Source organism: Bombina bombina, chromosome 4 (assembly GCF_027579735.1).
Source record: "Bombina bombina isolate aBomBom1 chromosome 4, aBomBom1.pri, whole genome shotgun sequence".
Classification (NCBI taxonomy): Eukaryota; Metazoa; Chordata; class Amphibia; order Anura; family Bombinatoridae; genus Bombina; species Bombina bombina.
In genome coordinates, this window is record NC_069502.1 from 539,383,366 (window position 1) to 539,404,950 (window position 21,585).

The window sequence follows — 21,585 nt, forward strand, 5'->3', positions numbered from 1 at the left end:
ATAGAGCAATCTGATTGGTCCATTTCGCCTACTCCATTATGTGAGGGTATAAATTCTGTTTGTACACCTATCAATTTATGACACTTGAGAAAGCCCTACGTGTATTTTAAGGGTGAAACACGCGTAGTGCTATACAGACACGCCCAACTTTCCAGTCTGAAGGTGGCGTGCAACTTGTGGAGGAGAGTTTGAGGAGCTTCAAGGAAAAAGCTTTCTTTTGTGATATCCACAGAGGCGCTTACAGATCAGCAGCAGCATCTCTGAATACTTTGGATGTGAGTCAGCGTGTTTATCAGCCAATCCTGGAGGACTTCCATGTAAACAGTAACGGTAACTGTATCAATCCGGTGAGTGGATGAATGCAGGGGCGGCTCTGGGAGGACCCGAGATTGACTTCAAATTACTTGGGGTCCGGTGAGCTAAGGGAGTGATATACTCCAGAATCGTTCCCATCATCACTCTAGGAGGATTAAAATATTATCTTTTAAATTGTCTGGCTTTAATGATCTGCTTGCATTTTCCTGTAATACGCTTTGGTACTACAGTTCTTAACCTGGACTGTTTTTGCCCTAACGTTTTCTCTCTGCCTAAAGCTGTATGCATATTTACTGACTGAATGTGCAACTGCCTCTGTACTTTATTGCACTATGCTTCATTGCTACAGGACTGTTTCATACTACACGCATCTTATTGCGAATCCTGTATGCATATTAACCAATTGACTGTGCAAACTGCTCTTTGAATATTTGCCCTCATGATTGTGTGTGTGTGTGTGTGTGCGTGTATGTGTATGTGTGTGTGTGTATATATATATATATATATATATATATATATATATATATATATATATATATATATATATATATATATATATACAGTGTATGTTTCTCATATGATTGGGTTTAAAAAGACTATTAACTCTGCTTTTTTTGTTTTGTAGTGGAGCAAGTTCCGGTGGAGCCGTATTACATTCCCTTGTCTCAAGCTGAGGTGATACAAGAGGGAAGTGATATCACTCTTCTTTCTTGGGGCACTCAGGTTTGTAATAATAATTTTATAGTGTCATTTTATACATACATTTTGCTGATGTTTTTGCCAATCCTGTCTCTAAAAGGAAGCATTATATTTGTTTTTATAATTCTTAAAGAGGCAGTCAACACCAGAATTTTTGTTGTTTAAAAAGTTAGATAATCCCTTTATTACCTATTCTCCAGTTTTGCATAACCAACACAGTTATAATAATAAACATTTTAACTTTGTAATTACCTTGTATCTAATCCTCTGCAAACTGCCCCCTTATTTCAGTTCTTTTGGCAGACTTGCATTTTAGCCAATCAGTGCGGACTCCTAGATAACTTCATGTGTGTGAGCTCAATGTTATCTATATGACACACATGAACTAATGCCCTCTAGTGGTGAAAAACGGACAAAATGCATTCAGATTAGAGGTGGCCTTCGAGGTCTAAGAAATGTGCATATGAGCCTACCTAGGTTTAGCTTTAAACTAAGAATACTAAGAGAACAAAGCAAAATTGGTGATAAACGTAAACTGGACACATGTTTAAAATTGCATGCCCTATCGGAATTATGACAGTTTATTTTGAACTTTAAAATATAAGTCTCTGACAAAATTAAATAAATAGTATGAGACTGTATAAGTTCTAGTTTGTTTTATGAAAACATCTATATGTAGTGTTTGGTTATATAATGTGGGTGTTTTTTTTTAACAAGCTCGGTAAAAGGCTCCCCTTGAGATTTGCATTGCTCATCTCTGGTTTACCTATAATATTTTAAGACCAACTGTGTATATGGGTGCATATATATATATTTTAAATTGAAATTAGAATTTTACTAGTTAAATATTAAACTAAGAGCATTTTCACAGAAATCATTCATTACTTTCTATCAAAACTTGTTGGAGCATTACACTTTTCTTTCTAATAACACAGTGAGTCCACGGATCATCATAATTATTGTTGGGAATATCACTCCTGACACCAGTCATTATCTTTGCTTGTATCAGTTGCAGTTAGGTGTTTAATTCTTCAATCAAAAATGTATTTTAAAGCAGAGCAGGTTTGCTGTGATCTTTTCTGGAGTCTAGCCGTAGTCCATGTCAGTTTCTTCAGTAGAGCAGTGGTGGCTTTTAAGCATTTGGGTCCTTGTGGGGTATAATCCCCACTGTGCCTCTCAAAGAGTTTGTTGCTCCCCTATCTTGGAACCCTGAGTAAGTTTATTCAGTCTTTCCTTTTTTCCACAGGTCCATGTGAGGGAGGGTCCCCTCTCAAACCAGGTGAGCTATCCTTCTGCCGGACAGAGGCATATTCAGGTAAGTGCCAATTTTATTTTTATTTTCTCAGGAAAAATTTGGTACTTCAGCAGTTAAATCTGCAGGGGACGTTATTTTTAAGAGTTTAATCCTATTGGGGTTAGCTTTAAGAATTAAGGGCAGATTATGCAGGCACTGGGGACGTGAGGAGCTCTTTTTATTTATTAATTATTTATTAATCATTTTTGATGAGCTCAGTATTTGTCCTTTTATCCAGTTTAGCACACGGACAAGGACTTGGATGGCTTATTATTTAGTTATAAGTTTTTATGAGCTCAGCATTTGTCTTTCTATCTGGTTGATATATGGATAAGAACTGGGTATGTTTTTTCCCTCTATTGAGCTCTGTTATGTTTGTAATGGCCGCCGGGAACGCCAAGTACTAAGGAGGCGGGTTTCTCCAGAGGCGGCAAGACTGGTTTTGCACGCCTTCCGGATTCTTCCTGTGTGTTCCGGAATAGTATGACTTGTTAGCTGCAGCTCTGCTTATGTGCAAGTGAATCTACGATCGCAACAGCAGTTTGGGGCAGTTCCGGATTGTAAACCGGATCGGGTGTTTTACAGTTTGTCTGCGTCTAGCAGGGAAGGTAGACGCTTCGGCTTCATAGCTGAGGTGTAGGGACGCTGCTCGGTAATTATGTTAAATTATAAAAATTTAAAGAGACAGTATCGTTTTTGTGCAGTGTTTTTTTTTTCCAGGGGAATTAATTATTGTGTTTCGACTCTAGGTGGAACCACCAATCTTTTTTTTTTTTTGTTCTTTATGTATTGTAGAACATTGTGTTATAGGTATAAGCTTTTTGAGCCTGAGCCATCATTATTCTGGGCGGATGCTGTTTAAGGGTCTCCTGTACCAGATATGTCGCAGCTTCTCCTCAAGCGTCCCAGCTTTTTCCGTCCACACATGCAGTGCCCTGCGTTTCCTCTCATGCTCCGTCTGGAGTTAATTTTCTAGACATTGCTGCCCAGGTATTCTCTGTGGTATCTGGGGCGTTGTCGTTTTTTTCTGTGCTGCAGGGAAAGTGCATGAGGAAATTTAAAGAATCCGTGAGGAATGCTTTTGATCCTGTTGTAGCTACTCAAGGTGCTTCCCCTCCAAAATTCTGAGGATTCAGACAGTGTAATTCCTTCTTCTGATGCTCAAGTTGTATTCTTCAGTTTTTAGCTGGAGCACCTCTGTCTCTGTTACTTATGGAGGTTTTGGCTACTTTGGGTGACTCTGTTACGTCTGTTGTAGTCAATCCTATGAAGTCTAGTAGACTAAACAAGTTCTTCAATGTTTCCTCCGCTGTGGAGGTATTTCCTGTTCCAGACCCTGCTACAGTGATTTTGCACGGAGTGTGAGAGACCTGGTTTTTATTTTTATCCATCCCCAATTTTTATGATTTTCCACTTTAGCTAAGGGAATCACTTTCCCATAGAGGTTTGCTGTTCCTTTAAGCATCCTATAGATAGGAAGTTGGAGGTATGTTCACCAGGGTCTGCTATGGCAGTCTGCGTTGTGTATTTCTACTGTCAACAGTGCGGCAGCCGACTAGTCTGGTTCGCTGTCGGATTCTATTCAGACAGATTCTCCTCTTGAGGAAATCCAGGATAGGATTAAGGCTCTTAAAGGGACACTGTACCCAAAATTTTTCTTTCATGATTCATATAGAGCATGCAATTTTAAGCAAGTTTCTAATTTATTCCTATTGTCAAATCTTCTTTATTCTTTTGGTATCTTTATTTGAAATGCAAGAATGTAAGTTTAGATGCCGGCCCATTTTTGGTGAACAACCTAGGTTGTCCTTGCTGAATTGTGGATAAATTCATCCACCAATCAAAAACTGCTGTCCAGAGTACTGAACCAAGAAAAAAGCTTAGATGCCTTCTTTTTCATATAAAGATAGCAAGAGAACAAAGAAAAAATGATAATAGGAGTAAATTAAAAAGTTGCTTAAAATTGCATGCTCTATCTGAATCACAAAAGAAATTTTTTGGGTACAGTGTCCCTTTAAGTTGGTCAATTTCTTTATCATGGATATTTCCTTACAGATCATTAAGTTAGGAGCAAAGATTTTTGGTTTCGCCGTATTGGTTCGCAGAGCCTTATGATTGAATTTCTAGTCTGCAGATGTTTCATCTAAGTCCAATCTTTTGGCGATTTCCTTCAAGGGTTAGACCTTGTTTGGGCTGAAATTATTTCTGTTATTTCAGGAGGAAAAGGTCATTTCCTCTCTTAGGATAGGAGGAATAGTTAGAAAGGACGTCAGAGGTTCTTTTTGAGACTTTTTAGGTAAGCCTTTCCCCCCCCCTTTTTCACAGCAGGATCCAAGTCTTCCTGGAGGTCCAGTCAGTTTTGGAACAGGGGGAAGCCATTTAAGAAGCCCGCAAAAGATTCTTTATTCGCTCAGGCCTGGGTTATTCCAGATTCCTGGGTGGTGGACATTGAATCCTAGAGGTACAATCTAGAGTTCTAGACTTTCCTTCCCAGGGACAGGATCCTCTTTGCAAGATTATCTGTAGTTCCGATAAATTGAGAGTCGTCCTTCCATTGTGTCCGGGTTTTTTTCTGCCCTGGGAGTGTTTGTTCTAGTTCAATATTGGAACAGGGTCTGGGATTCTATTAAAATATTTTTGTGGTTCCCAAGGAGGGGGGAATTTTCAGACCAATTTTTGACCTAAGATGTCTAAACAAGTTTCTCAGAGTACCGTCCTTCAAGATGGAAGCTATATGTTCCATTCTTCCCTTGGTTCTAGAGGGTCAGTTTTTGTCTTCCATAGTCCTGTAGGATGCACAATGATCATCTCAAATTTCTGAGATTTGTTTTTTTAGATAAGCTCTTTCAGTTTGTGGCTCTTCCATTCGGCCTTGTCACAGCTCCAGATTTTTCTTAAGGGCCCTGGGGGCTCTGGTGGGGCATTGCAGTGGCGTCATATCTGGATTCTAGTTCAGGCGCAGTCTTTGCAACAAGCAAACTCTTATACGGAGATCTTGTTGTCTTCCTTCGGTCCCTCGAATGGAAGGTGACTTTGGGAAGGATTTTTCCTTGGTTCCAGTTACAAGAGTAGTGTCTTGGGGACCATATTAGATTCCTTATTAATGAAGATATTTCTGACAGAGGTCAGGAAAACAAGGAGTTTTTGACTCTTTCCTTGTCCTTTAGTCCTCTCCTCGGTCGTCAGTGGCTCAATGTATGGAGGTATTTGGTCTGATGATAGCTTCTGTGGAAATCATTCCGTTAGCTCGCTCGGTTCCATCTTAGACTTCTGCTGTTATGCATGTTCAGGTATGGAATGTAGATTATGTGGATTTGTCTCTACGAATAGATCTGGATCAGGAAACAAGAGGATCTCTTCCGTGGTGGTTGTTCAGGAACACTTCTTTCAGGGAACCTGCTTTTGCAGATCTACCTGGGTGATTGTGACCACGGATGTCAGTCTGCTGGGATGGGAGCAGTCTGGGGCTCATTTAAGGTTTAGGGTCTATGGACTTGGGAGGAGTCAGTCCTCCCCATAAACATCTTGGAATTGAGAGTGATAATGCTCTTCTGGCCTGGTCTCAGTTCGCTTTAGCCCACCTTATTAGGTTCCAGTCGGATAGTTGATCATCGGTGACTTGCATCATTCACCAGGAAAGTTTTTGGAGTTTCTTAGCAATGTCAGAGGTGACCATGATTATTCAGTGGGTGGAGACCCACAACTGCTGTCTATCTGTGATCCACATTCCAGTGGTCAATTGGGAAGCAGATTTTTTGAGCAGTCTGACTTTTTATTCCGTGAAGTGGGGAGGTGTTTTCCAGTTCGATCCTTAAATGGGGGTTGGAGCTAGATATTATGGCATCTTGGCAGAATGCCAAGCTCCAGAGGTACGGTTCGAAGTCAAGGGATCCACTGGCCGTCCTGTTAGATGCGCTGGCGGTGCCGTGGAAATTTCCTATGAGGAGGGGCTTTCTATTTCAGGGTTTTTCCTTTAAAAAATTTTATTTGACTGCTTGTAGATTAGATGTTTAATTTTCTCTAAGCGTGGGTTCCCGGATTCTGTTGTTGAGACTTTGATACAGGCTTGTAAGCCTGTGACTAGAAGGTTTTACCATAAAATATGGCGTAAATATCTGTTCTGGTTTGATTCCAAAGGTTTCTTATGGAGTCAGAATTCTAGGATTTTGTCTTTTCTCCAGGATGTCTGGAGAAGGGTTTGTCAGCGAGTACTTTGAGGGGGCAATGTCTGCCTTGTCTATATTGTTGCATAAGCATCTGGCGTATGTGCCTGATGTGCAATTTTTTTGTCAGGCCTTAGTCAGATTCAGGCCTGTGTTTAACAGGTTACTCCTCCTGGAGTATTTTCCTTGTTTTTCTGCAAGCTCTGTTTGAGCCTATGTTTTCCTTAGATATTGAGATGTTATCTTGGAAGGTTATTATTTCTTGTTGCCATTTTTTCTGCTCTGAGAGTCTCTGTGTTCTCTCTGCTGCCGTGTGATTCCCTTATCTTATCCTTCATCCTGATATGGTGGTTCTATGTACTAGTTAGTTTTCCTTCCTAAGGTGTTTTCGGAATTTCAATCAGGAATTCGTTGTTCCTTCTTTGTGTCCTAATCCTCCTCCTCATAAGGAGCGTTTTGTTGCTCAACCTAGGTGTGGTGCGTGCGTTGAAATTCTATTTGCAGGTGACTAGGGTTTCTTTCATGTAATTGGCAAGAGTCCATGAGCTAGTGACGTATGGGATATACAATCCTACCAGGAGGGGCAGAGTTTCCCAAGCCTCAAAATGCCTATAAATACACCCCTCACCACACCCACAATTCAGTTTTACAAATTTTGCCTCCCTATGGAGGTGGTGAAGTAAATTTGTGCTTGATTTTCTTCTGTGATATGCGCTTCTCAACATTTTGAATCCCTATTCCTCTCAGAGTACAATGAATGTCAGAGGGATATGAAGGGAGTATCATCTATTGAATTCTATGGTTTTCCTTGCGGGAAATCTTTTCATAGGTTCTCTGTTATCGGTCGTAGAGATTCATCTCCTACCTCCCTTTTCAGATCAACGATATACTCTCATATTCCATTACCTCTACTGATAACTGTTTCAGTACTGGTTTGGCTATCTGCTATATGTGGATGGATGCCTTTCGGTAACTATGTTTTCATTACTTAAGACACTCTCAGCTATGGTTTGGCACTTTATGTATTAATGTAAAGTTCTAAATATATGTATTGTACTTATATTTGCCATGAGTCAGGTTTATGTATATTTCCTTTTGCAGACTACAAAATTGGGTAAAACATATATAGGAAGTTATTTTTTTCTTACCTGGAGTATAGTCTTTTCTTCGAAATTGACCGTTTTCATAAATTTTCGCTGGCAAAATTAGGTTTGTGAGGCCGCAAAATGCTGAAATTTATTGCGTCATTCTTGGCCGGAGAATTTTTTTGGTGAGAAGGTTCATTCGGTGACGTAAATTCGTAATTTCCGATATCTTAGTTGACGCCAGGTTTCCTTGCACAAGGTTGCGTCTGCCATGACGCGTGTAGCGTCACTTCCGGATGTTGTTAGAGCAAAAAAAATATAATTTTGCGTTGTGTGTCATACTTGGCGCCAAATAAATTATTTATTTTAACCCCACTTCCTATATGCTCCTTGCCTTTTTCTATGCTCAGAGGGCTATTCTGTTTGCATTTTTTTCCGTTTCCTGAAACTGCCATGTAAGGAAATTGATAATTTTGCTTGATATGTTGTTTTTTCTCTTACATTTACAAGATGTCTCAATCTGATCCTGTATCAGAAAGCACTGTTTGATTCCTGCTGCCTTATAACAGTTCTACCAAAGATAAGTATATCTGTTGTAAATTAGCAGAAATTTTATCTCCAGCTGTGGTATGTAATAGTTGTCATGATAAGCTTTTACATGCAGATAATGTATCCATCAGTACTAGTACAATGCCTGTTGTTCCTTCAACATCTAATGTACATGGTATCCCTGTGAATATAATTTTTTTTATTGCTGATGTGATTCAGAAGGCTTTGTCTGCTATTCCGCCTTCTAATAAACGTAAAAAGGTCTTTTAAAACTTATCATAAAGTTGATGAAATTTCAAATGACCGACAACATACTGAATTATCCTCCTCCTGATGAGGATCTATCTGATTCAGAAGATCCTACCTCAGATATTGACACTGACAAATCTTCTTATCTCTTTAACCCCTTAAGGACCAAGGCCATTTTTCAATTTCTTTCCTTTAAGGACCAGGACTATTTTTACATTTCTGCGGTGTTTGTGTTTAGCTGTAATTTTCCTCTTACTTATTTACTGTACCCACACATATTATATACCGTTTTTCTCGCCACTAAATGGACTTTCTAAAGATACCATTATTTTCTTCATATCTTATAATTTATTATTAAAAATATTATAAAATATGAGGAAAAAATGGAAAAAACACACTTTCTTTCATGTAATTAGCAAGAGTCCATGAGCTAGTGACGTATGGGATATACATTCCTACCAGGAGGGGCAAAGTTTCCCAAACCTCAAAATGCCTATAAATACACCCCTCACCACACCCATAAATCAGTTTTACAAACTTTGCCTCCTATGGAGGTGGTGAAGTAAGTTTGTGCTAGATTCTACGTTGATATGCGCTCCGCAGCAGGTTGGAGCCCGGTTTTCCTCTCAGCGTGCAGTGAATGTCAGAGGGATGTGAAGAGAGTATTGCCTATTTGAATTCAATGATCTCCTTCTATGGGGTCTATTTCATAGGTTCTCTGTTATCGGTCGTAGAGATTCATCTCTTACCTCCCTTTTCAGATCGACGATATACTCTTATATATACCATTACCTCTGCTGATTCTCGTTTCAGTACTGGTTTGGCTTTCTACTTCATGTAGATGAGTGTCCTGGGGTAAGTAAGTCTTATTTTTGTGACACTCTCTAAGCTATGGTTGGGCACTTTTATATAAAGTTCTAAATATATGTGTTTAAACATTTATTTGCCTTGATTCAGGATGTTCAACGTTCCTTATTTCAGACAGTCAGTTTCATATTTGGGATAATGCATATGAATAAATCAATTTTTTTTCTTACCTTAAAATTTGACTTTTTTCCCTGTGGGCTGTTAAGCTCGCGGGGGCTGAAAATGCTTCATTTTATTGCGTCATTCTTGGCGCGGACTTTTTTGGCGCAAAATTTTTTTTTCTTTGTTTCCGGCGTCATACGTGTCACCGGAAGTTGCGTCATTTTTTGACGTTTTTTCCCCCCAAAAGTGTCGGCATTACCGGATGTGGCGTCATTTTTGGCGCCAAAAGCATTTAGGCGCCAAATAATGTGGGCGTCTTTTTTGGCGCTAAAAATTATGGGCGTCACTATTGTCTCCATATTTAAGTCTCATTGTTTATTGCTTCTGGTTGCTAGAAGCTTGTTCACTGGCATTTTTTCCCATTCCTGAAACTGTCATTTAAGGAATTTGATCAATTTTGCTTTATATGTTGTTTTTTTCTATTACATATTGCAAGATGTCCCAGATTGACCCTGAGTCAGAAGATACTTCTGGAAAATCGCTGTCTGGTTCTGGATCTACAAAAGTTAAGTGTATTTGCTGTAAACTTGTGGTATCTGTTGTTTGTAATGAATGTCATGACAAACTTGTTAATGCAGATAATATTTCCTTTAGTAATGTTACATTACCTGTTGTTGTTCCATCAACATCTAATGCTCAGAGTGTTCCTGTTAACATAAGAGATTTTGTTTCTAAATCCATTAAGAAGGCTATGTCTGTTATTCCTCCTTCTAGTAAACGTAAAAGGTCCTTTAAAACTTCTAATTTTTCAGATGAATTTTTAAATGAACATCATCATTCTGATTCTGATAATGATTCCTCTGGTTCAGAGGATTCTGTTTCAGAGGTTGATACTGATAAATCTTCATATTTGTTCAAAATGGAACTTATTCGTTCTTTACTTAAAGAGGTCTTAATTGCATTAGAAATAGAGGATTCTGGTCTTCTTGATACTAAATCTAAACGTTTAAATAAGGTTTTTAAATCTCCTGTAGTTATTCCAGAAGTTTTTCCTGTCCCTGATGCCATTTCTGAAGTAATCTCCAGGGAATGGAATAATTTGGGTAATTCATTTACTCCTTCTAAAAGTTTTAAGCAATTATATCCTGTGCCATCTGACAGATTAGAGTTTTGGGACAAAATCCCTAAAGTTGATGGGGCTATCTCTACTCTTGCTAAACATACTACTATTCCTACGGCAGATAGTACTTCCTTTAAAGATCCTTTAGATAGGAAAATTTAATCCTTTCTAAGAAAAGCTTACTTATGTTCAGGTAATCTTCTTAGACCTGCTATATCTTTAGCGGATGTTGCTGCAGCTTCAACTTTTTGGTTAGAAGCTTTAGCGCAACAAGTAACAGATCATAATTCTCATAGCATTGTTAATCTTCTTCAACATGCTAATAATTTTATTTGTGATGCCATCTTTGATATCATTAAGGTTGATGTCAGGTATATGTCTCTAGCTATTTTAGCTAGAAGAGCTTTATGGCTTAAAACTTGGAATGCTGATAACTTTGCTTTCCCTTTCTTTCCAGGGTAATAAATTATTTGGTTCACAGTTGGATTCTATTATCTCAACTGTTACTGGAGGAAAAGGAACTTTTTTACCACAGGATAAAAAATCTAAAGGTAAATTTAGGTCTACTAATCGTTTTCGTTCCTTTCGTCACAATAAGGAACAAAAGCCTGATCCTTCACCCTCAGGAGCGGTATCAGTTTGGAAACCATCACCAGTCTGGAATAAATCCAAGCCTTTTAGAAAACCAAAGCCAGCTCCCAAGTCCACATGAAGGTGCGGCCCTCGTTCCAGCCCAGCTGGTAGGGGGCAGATTACGATTTTTCAAAGAAATTTGGATCAATTCAATTCACAATCTTTGGATTCAGAACATTGTTTCAGAAGGGTACAGAATTGGCTTCAAGATAAGGTCTCCTGCAAGAAGATTTTTTCTTTCCCGTGTCCCAGTAAATCCAGCGAAGGCTCAAGCATTTCTGAAATGTGTTTCAGATCTAGAGTTGGCTGGAGTAATTTTACCAGTTCCAGTTCTGGAACAGGGGCTGGGGTTTTACTCAAATCTCTTCATTGTACCAAAGAAGGAGAATTCCTTCAGACCAGTTCTGGATTTAAAAATATTGAATCATTATGTAAGGATACCAACATTCAAAATGGTAACTATAAGGACTATCCTGCCTTTTGTTCAGCAAGGGCATTATATGTCCACAATAGATTTACAGGATGCATATCTGCATATTCCGATTCATCCAGATCACTATCAGTTTCTGAGATTCTCTTTCCTAGACAAGCATTACCAGTTTGTGGCTCTGCCGTTTGGCCTAGCAACAGCTCCAAGGATTTTTACAAAGGTTCTCGGTGCCCTTCTGTCTGTAATCAGAGAACAGGGTATTGTGGTATTTCCTTATTTGGACGATATCTTGGTACTTGCTCAGTCTTCACTTTTAGCAGAATCTCATACAAATCAACTTGTATCGTTTCTTCGAGAACATGGTTGGAGGATCAATTTACCAAAGAGTTCGTTGATTCCTCAGACAAGGGTAACCTTTTTAGGTTTCCAGATAGATTCAGTGTCCATGACTCTGTCGCTGACAGAAAAAAGACGTCTGAAATTGGTTTCAGCTTGTCGAAACCTTCAGTCTCAATCATTCCCTTCGGTAGCCTTATGCATGGAAATTCTAGGTCTTATGACTGCTGCATCGGACGCGATCCCCTTTGCTCGTTTTCACATGCGACCTCTTCAGCTTTGTATGCTGAACCAGTGGTGCAGGGATTACACAAAGATATCTCAATTGATATCTTTAAAACCGATTGTACGACACTCTCTGACGTGGTGGACAGATCACCATTGTTTAGTTCAGGGGGCTTCTTTTGTTCTTCCGACCTGGACTGTGATTTCAACAGATGCAAGTCTGACAGGTTGGGGAGCTGTTTGGGGGTCTCTGACAGCACAAGGGGTTTGGGAATCTCAGGAGGTGAGATTACCAATCAATATTTTGGAACTCCGTGCAATTTTCAGAGCTCTTCAGTCATGGCCTCTTCTAAAGAGAGAATCGTTCATTTGTTTTCAGGCAGACAATGTCACAACTGTGGCATATATCAATCATCAAGGAGGGACTCACAGTCCTCTGGCTATGAAAGAAGTATCTCGAATACTAGTATGGGCGGAATCCAGCTCCTGTCTAATTTCTGCGGTTCATATCCCAGGTATAGACAATTGGGAAGCGGATTATCTCAGTCGCCAAACGTTACATCCGGGCGAATGGTCTCTTCACCCAGAGGTTTTTCTTCAGATTGTTCAAATGTGGGGATTTCCAGAAATAGATCTGATGGCTTCTCCTCTAAACAAGAAACTTCCCAGGTATCTGTCCAGATCCAGGGATCCTCAGGCGGAAGCAGTGGATGCATTGTCACTTCCTTGGAAGTATCATCCTGCCTATATCTTTCCGCCTCTAGTTCTTCTTCCGAGAGTAATTTCCAAGACTCTGAAGGAATGCTCGTTTGTTCTGCTGGTGGCTCCAGCATGGCCTCACAGGTTTTGGTATGCGGATCTTGTCCGGATGGCCTCTTGCCAACCGTGGACTCTTCCGTTAAGACCAGACCTTCTGTCGCAAGGTCCTTTTTTCCATCAGGATCTCAAATCCTTAAATTTGAAGGTATGGAGATTGAACGCTTGATTCTTAGTCAAAGAGGTTTCTCTGACTCTGTGATTAATACTATGTTACAGGCTCGTAAATCTGTATCTAGGAAGATATATTATCGAGTCTGGAAGACTTACATTTCTTGGTGTCTTTCTCATCATTTTTCCTGGCATTCTTTTAGAATTCCGAGAATTTTACAGTTTCTTCAGGATGGTTTGGATAAAGGTTTGTCTGCAAGTTCCTTGAAAGGACAAATCTCTGCTCTTTCTGTTCTTTTTCACAGAAAGATTGCTAATCTTCCTGATATTCATTGTTTTGTACAAGCTTTGGTTCGTATAAAGCCTGTTATTAAGTCAATTTCTCCTCCTTGGAGTTTGAATTTGGTTCTGGGGCTCTTCAAGCTCCTCCTTTTGAACCTATGCATTCACTGGACATTAAACTACTTTCTTGGAAAGTTTTGTTTCTTTTGGCCATCTCTTCTGCTAGAAGAGTTTCTGAATTATCTGCTCTTTCTTGTGAGTCTCCTTTTCTGATTTTTCATCAGGATAAGGCGGTGCTGCAAACTTCTTTTGAATTTTTTACCTAAGGTTGTGAATTCTAACAACATTAGTAGAGAAATTGTGGTTCCTTCATTATGTCCTAATCCTATGAATTCTAAGGAGAAATCATTGCATTCTTTGGATGTAGTTAGAGCTTTGAAATATTATGTTGAAGCTACTAAGAATTTCCGAAAGACTTCTAGTCTATTTGTTATCTTTTCCGGTTCTAGGAAAGGTCAGTTTCTACTTCCTGGGCGTTTAGGAATGAAGCTTCGGTTGATCAGATTTGCAAAGCAGCAACTTGGTCTTCTTTGCATACTTTTACCAAATTCTACCATTTTGATGTATTGTTCTTCTGAAGCAGTTTTTGGTAGAAAAGTACTTCAGGCAGCTGTTTCAGTTTGATTCTTCTGCTTATAATTTCAGTTTTTTTCATTATAAGATTTAAACTTTATTTTGGGTGTGGATTATTTTCAGCGGAATTGGCTGTCTTTATTTTATCCCTCCCTCTCTAGTGACTCTTGCGTGGAAGATCCACATCTTGGGTATTCATTATCCCATACGTCACTAGCTCATGGACTCTTGTTAATTACATGAAAGAAAACATAATTTATGTAAGAACTTACTTAATAAATTCATTTCTTTCATATTAGCAAGAGTCCATGAGGCCCACCCTTTTTTGTGGTGGCTATGATTTTTTTGTATAAAGCACAATTATTCCAATTCCTTATTTTTTATGCTTTCGCACTTTTGTCTTATCACCCCACTTCTTGGCTATGCGTTAAACGGATTTGTGGGTGTGGTGAGGGGTGTATTTATAGGCATTTTGAGGTTTGGGAAACTTTGCCCCTCCTGGTAGGAATGTATATCCCATACGTCACTAGCTCATGGACTCTTGCTAATATGAAAGAAATGAATTTATCAGGTAAATTCTTACATAAATTATGTTTTTTCTAACTTTGACCCCCAAAATCTGTTACACATCTACAACCACCAAAAAACAACCATGCTAAATATTTTCTAAATTTTGTCCTGAGTTTAGAAATACCCAATGTTAACATGTTCTTTCCTTTTTTTGCAAGTTATAGGGAAATAAATACAAGAAGCACTTTGCTATTTCAAAACCACTTTTTTTCAAAATGAGCGCTAGTTACTTTGGAACCCTGATATCTGTCTGGAATACCTGAATATCCCTTGACATGTATTTTTTTTTTTTTTTAGAAGACATCCCAAAGTATTGATCTAGGCCCATTTTGGTATATTTCATGCCACCATTTCACCGCCAAATGCGATCAAATAAAAAGTATTGTTCACTTTTCCACAAACTTTAGGTTTCTCACAGAAATTATTTACAAACAACTTATGCAACTATGGCATAAATGGTTGTAAATGCTTCTCTGGGATCCCCTTTGTTCAGAAACAGCAGACTTATATGGCTTTGGCGTTGCTTTTGGTAATTAGAAGGCTGCTAAATACCACTGCGCACCACACGTGTTTTATGCCCAGCAGTGAAGGAGTTTAATTAGGGAGCATGTAGGGAGCTTGTAGAGTTAATTTTAGCTTAAGTGTAGTATAGTAGATAACCCAAAGTATTGATCTAGGCCCATTTTGGTATATTTAATGCCACCATTTCACCGCCAAATGCGATCAAATTTAAAAAAAAAAACGTTAAATTTTTCACAATTTTAGGTTTCTCACTGAAATTATTTACAAACAGCTTGTGGAATGATGGCACAAATGGTTGTAAATGATTCTCTGGGATCCCCTTTCTTCAGAAATAGCAGACATATATGACTTTGGCGTTGCTTTCTGGTAATTAGAAGGCCGCTAAATGCTTCTGCGCATCACATGTGTATTATGGCTAGCAGTGAAGGGGTTAATTAGGTAGTTTGTAGGGAGTTTGGAGGATTAATTTTAGCTTTAGTGTAGAGATCGGCCTCCCACCTGACACATCAGACCCCCTGATCCCCCCCAAACAGCTCCCTTCCCTCCCCCACACCACAATTGTCCCCACCATCTTAAGTACTGGCAGAAAGTCTTCCAGTACTAACATAAAAGGTTTTTAATTTTTTGTGTGTGGCATATTTACATATGCTATGGTGTAGCATCCCCCCTTAGCCCCCAACCTCCCTGATCCCCCCCCCCAAAACAGCTCTCTAAACCTCCCCATCTGCCTTATTGGGGGCCATCTTGGGTACTGGCAGCTGTCTGCCAGTACCCAGTTTGCAAAAAAAAAAGTAGTTTTCTCTTGTTAAGTGTATCCAGTCCACGGATCATCCATTACTTGTGAGATATTCTCCTTCCCAACAGGAAGTTGCAAGAGGATCACCCACAGCAGAGCTGCTATATAGCTCCTCCCCTAACTGTCATATCCAGTCATTCTCTTGCAAGCCTCAACCAAGATGGAGGTCGTAAGAGGAGTGTGGTGTTTTATACTTAGTTTATTCTTCAATCAAAAGTTTGTTATTTTTAAATGGTGCCGGAGTGTACTGTTTATCTCAGGCAGTATTTAGAACAAGAATCTGCCTGCGTTTTCTATGATCTTAGCAGAAGTAACTAAGATCCATGGCTGTTCTCACATATTCTGAGGAGTGAGGTAACTTCAGAGAGGGAATGGCGTGCAGGTTTTCCTGCAATAAGGTATGTGCAGTTAATATTTTTCTAGGGATGGAATTTGCTAGAAAATGCTGCTGATAATGTAAGTAAAGCCTTAAATGCAGTTATAGCGACTGGTATCAGGCTTATTAATAGAGATACATACTCTTATAAAAATGTAATATAAAACGTTTGCTGGCATGTTTAATCGTTTTTATATGTATTTGGTGATAAAACTTATTGGGGCCTAGTTTTTTTCCACATGGCTGGCTTGAATTTTGCCTAGTAACAGTTTCCTTAGGCTTTCCACTGTTGTAATATGAGTGGGAGGGGCCTTTTTTAGTGCTTTTCTGTGCAGATAAAAATACTGACAGAGACATTCAGCTTCCCTGTTGCATGATCCAGGACATCTCTGGAGGGCTCAAAAAGCTTCAAAGTCATTTTTGAGGGAGGTAAAAAGCCACAGTAGAGCTGTGGCAGTTGTTGTGACTGTTTGAAAAAAAACAAAAAAAAAAACGTTTTTGTCTTTTATTATTCAGTTTTGGGTATTAAGGGGTTAATCATCCATTTGCAAGTTGGTGCAATGCTCTGCTAACTTGTTACATACACTGTAAAAAATTTGTTAGTGTAACTGCCTTTTTTCACTGTTTTTTCAAATTTTGACAAAATTTGTGTTTCTTAAAGGTGTAGTAACGTTTTTTATATTGCTTGTAAACTTGTTTAAAGTGTTTTCCAAGCTTGCTAGTCTCATTGCTAGTCTGTTTAAACATGTCTGACACAGAGGAAACTACTTGTTCATTATGTTTGAAAGCCATGGTGGAGCCCCATAGGAGAATGTGTACTAAATGTATTGATTTCACCTTAAACAGTAAAGATCAGTCTTTAACTATAAAAGAAATATCACCAGAAGATTCTGACGAGGGGGAAGTTATGCCGACTAACTCTCCCCACGTGTCAGACCCTTCGCCTCCCGCTCAGGGGATGCACGCTAATATGGCGCCAATTACATCAGGGACGCACATAGCGATTACCTTGCAGGACATGGCTGCAATCATGAATAATACCCTGTCAGAGGTATTATCCAGGTTTCCTGAATTAAGAGGCAAGCGCGATTGCTCTGGGGTTAGGAGAAATACAGAGCGCGCAGATGCTGTAAGGGCCATGTCTGATACTGCGTCACAATATGCAGATCATGAGGACGAAGAGCTTCAGTCTGTGGGTGACATCTCTGATTCGGGGAAACCTGATTCAGAGATTTCTAATTTTAAATTTAAGCTTGAGAACCTCCGTGTGTTGCTTGGGGAGGTATTAGCTGCACTGAATGACTGTAACACAGTTGCAGTACCAGAGAAATTGTGTAGGCTGGATAAATACTATGCGGTACCGGTGTGTACTGATGTTTTTCCTATACCTAAAAGGCTTACAGAAATTATTAGCAAGGAGTGGGATAGACCGGGGTGCCTTTTTCCCCACCTCCTATATTTAGAAAAATGTTTCCAATAGACGCCACTACACGGGACATATGGCAGATGGTCCCTAAGGTGGAGGGAGCAGTTTCTACTTTAGCAAAGCGTACTACTATCCCAGTTGAGGACAGTTGTGCTTTTTCAGATCCAATGGATAAAAAATTGGAAGGTTACCTTAAGAAAATGTTTATTCAACATGGTTTTATTTTACAGCCCCTTGCATGCATTGCGCCTGTCACGGCCGCGGCAGCATTCTGGTTTGAGGCCCTGGAAGAGGCCATCCATACAGCTCCATTGACTGAAATTATTGACAAGCTTAGAACGCTTAAGCTAGCTAACTCATTTGTTTCTGATGCCATTGTTCATTTGACTAAACTAACGGCTAAGAATTCCGGATTCGCCATCCAAGCGCATAGGGCGCTATGGCTTAAATCCTGGTCAGCTGACGTGACTTCGAAGTCTAAATTACTCAACATTCCTTTCAAGGGGCAGACCTTATTCGGGCCTGGTTTGAAGGAAATTATTGCTGACATTACTGGAGGTAAGGGTCACACCCTTCCTCAGGACAGGGCCAAAGCAAAGGCCAAACAGTCTAATTTTCGTGCCTTTTGAATTTTCAAGGCAGGTGCAGCATCAACTTCCTCCGCTTCAAAACAAGTGGGAACTTTTGCTCAATCTAAGCAGGCCTGGAAACCTAACCAGTCCTGGAACAAAGGCAAGCAGGCCAGAAAGCCTGCTGCTGCCTCTAAGACAGCATGAAGGAACGGCTCCCTATCCGGCGACGGATCTAGTAGGGGGCAGACTTTCTCTCTTCGCCCAGGCGTGGGCAAGAGATGTTCAGGATCCCTGGGCGTTGGAGATCATATCTCAGGGATATCTTCTGGACTTCAAAGCTTCCCCTCCACAAGGGAGATTTTATCTTTCAAGGCTATCTGCAAATCAGATAAAGAAAGAGGCATTCCTACGCTGTGTGCAAGACCTCCTAGTTATGAGAGTGATCCATCCAGTTCCGCGGATGGAACAAGGACAGGGTTTTTATTCAAATCTGTTTGTTGGTCCCAAAAAAGAGGGAACCTTCAGACCAATTTTGGATCTAAAGATCTTAAATAAATTCCTCAGATTTCCATCTTTCAAAATGGAAACTATTCGGACCATCCTACCCATGATCCAAGAAGGTCAGTACATGACCACAGTGGACTTAAAGTGGACTTAAAGGATGCCTACCTTCACATACCGATTCACAAAGATCATCATCGGTTTCTAAGGTTTGCCTTTCTAGACAGGCATTACCAATTTGTAGCTCTTCCCTTCGGGTTGGCTACAGCCCCCAGAATCTTTACAAAGGTTCTGGGCTCACTTCTGACGGTTCTAAGACCGCGAGGCATAGCGGTGGCTCCGTATTTAGACGACATCCTGATACAGGCGTCAAGCTTTCAAGTTTTCAAGTTGCCAAGTCTCATACAGAGATAGTTCTGGCATTTCTGAGGTCGCACGGGTGGAAAGTGAATGAGGAAAAGAGTTCTCTATCCCCACTCACAAGAGTCTCCTTCTTAGGGACGCTTATAGATTCTGTAGAAATGAAAATTTACCTGAGTCCAGGTTATCAAAACTTCTAAATGCTTGCCGTGTTCTTCACTCCATTCCGCTCCCTTCGGTAGCTCAGTGTATGGAGGTAATCGGCTTAATGGTAGCGGCAATGGACATAGTGCCATTTGCGCGCCTTCATCTCAGACCGCTGCAATTATGCATGCTGAGTCAGTGGAATGGGGATTACACAGATTTGTCCCCTCTGCAAAATCTGGATCAAGAGACCAGAGATTCTCTTTTCTGGTGGTTGTCTCGGGTACACCTGTCCAAGGGTATGACCTTTCGCAGGCCAGATTGGACAATTTTAACAACAGATGCCAGCCTTCTAGGTTGGGGTGCAGTCTGGAATTCCCTGAAGGCACAGGGATTGTGAAACTCCTTCCAATAAATATTCTGGAGTGAAGAGCGATATTCAATGCTCTTCTGGCTTGGCCTCAGTTAGCAACACTGAGGTTCATCAGATTTCAGTCGGACAACATCACGACTGTGGCTTACATCAACCATCAAGGGGGAACCAGGAGTTCCCTAGCGATGTTAGAAGTCTCAAAAATAATTCGCTGGGCAGAGTACCACTCTTGCCACCTGTCAGCAATCCATATCCCAGGCGTGGAGAACTGGGAGGCGGATTTTCTAAGTCGTCAGACTTTCCATCCGGGGGAGTGGGAACTCCATCCGGAGGTGTTTGCTCAGTTGATTCATCGTTGGGGCAAACCAGAGTTGGATCTTATGGCGTCTCGCCAGAACGCCAAGCTTCCTTGTTACGGATCCAGGTCCAGGGACCCAGAAGCGACGCTGATAGATGCGCTAGCAGCGCCTTGGTTCTTCAACCTGGCTTATGTGTTTCCACCGTTTCCTCTGCTCCCTCGACTGATTGCCAAAATCAAACAGGAGAGAGCATCTGTGATTCTGATAGCACCTGCGTGGCCACGCAGGACTTGGTATGCAGACCTAGTGGACATGTCATCCTTTCCACCATGGACTCTGCCTCTAAGACAGGACCTTCTGATACAAGGTCCTTTCAATCATCCAAATCTAATTTCTCTGAGACTGACTGCATGGAGATTGAACGCTTGATTCTATCAAAGCGTGGCTTCTCCGAGTCAGTCATTGATACTTTAATACAGGCACGAAAGCCTGTTACGAGGAAAATCTACCACAAGATATGGAGTAAATATCTTTATTGGTGTGAATCCAAGACTTACTCATGGAGTAAAGTTAGGATTCCTAGAATATTGTCTTTTCTCCAAGAGGGCTTGGACAAAGGATTATCAGCTAGTTCCTTAAAGGGACAGATTTCTGCTCTGCCTATTCTTTTGCACAAGCGTCTGGCAGAGGTTCCAGATGTCCAGGCATTTTGCCAGGCTTTGGTTAGATTTAAGCCTGTGTTTAAACCTGTTGCTCCCCCGTGGAGCTTAAACTTGGTTCTTAAAGTTCTTCAGGGAGTTCCGTTTGAACCCCTTCATTCCATTGATATTAAACTTTTATGTTGGAAAGTTCTGTTTTTGAGGGCTATTTCCTTGGCTCGGAGAGTCTCTGAGCTATCTGCCTTACAATGTGATTCTCCCTATCTGATTTTTCATGCAGATAAGGTAGTTCTGCGTACCAAACCTGGGTTTTTACCTAAGGTGGTTTCTAACAAGAATATCAATCAAGAGATTGTTGTTCCATCGTTGTGCCCTAATCCTTCTTCAAAGAAGGAACGTCTTTTACATAATCTGGACGTAGTCCGTGCCTTGAAGTTTTACTTACAAGCTACTAAGGATTTTCGTCAAACATCTTTCCTGTTTGTCGTTTACTCTGGACAGAGGAGAGGTCAAAAAGCTTTGGCAACCTCTCTTTCCTTTTGGCTTCGGAGCGTAATAAGCCTAGCCTATGAGACTGCTGGACAGCAGCCCCCTGAAAGGATTACAGCTCATTCTACTAGAGCTGTGGCTTCCACCTGGGCCTTCAAAAATGAGGCCTCTGTTGAACAGATTTGCAAGGCTGCGACTTGGTCTTTGCTTCACACTTTTTCAAAATTTTACAAATTTGATACTTTTGCTTCTTCGGAGGCTGTGTTTGGGAGAAAGGTTCTTCAGACAGTGGTTCCTTCCGCTTAATCCTGCCCTCCCATCATCCGTGTACTTTAGCTTTGGTATTGGTATCCCACAAGTAATGGATGATCCGTGGACTGGATACACTTAACAAGAGAAAACATAATTTATGCTTACCTGATAAATTTATTTCTCTTGTAGTGTATCCAGTCCACGGCCCGCCCTGTCCTTTTAAGGCAGGTCTAAATTTTAATTAAACTACAGTCACCACTGCACCCTATGGATTCTCCTTTCTCTGTTTTTTTTCGGTCGAATGACTGGATATGACAGTTAGGGGAGGAGCTATATA

The 21,585-nt window shown here is 40.4% G+C and overlaps 1 protein-coding gene across 1 annotated transcript in view; it reads left to right on the plus strand.

Moving 5' to 3' along the window:
- BCKDHB (branched chain keto acid dehydrogenase E1 subunit beta) overlaps window positions 1–21,585 on the plus strand; it is a 637,435-nt gene that overhangs the window by 257,388 nt on the left and 358,462 nt on the right. The window contains exon 7 of the mRNA XM_053710474.1: window positions 941–1,038. Within this exon, the coding sequence (XP_053566449.1) occupies window positions 941–1,038 (98 nt within the window). The remainder of the gene's footprint in view (window positions 1–940; window positions 1,039–21,585) is intronic.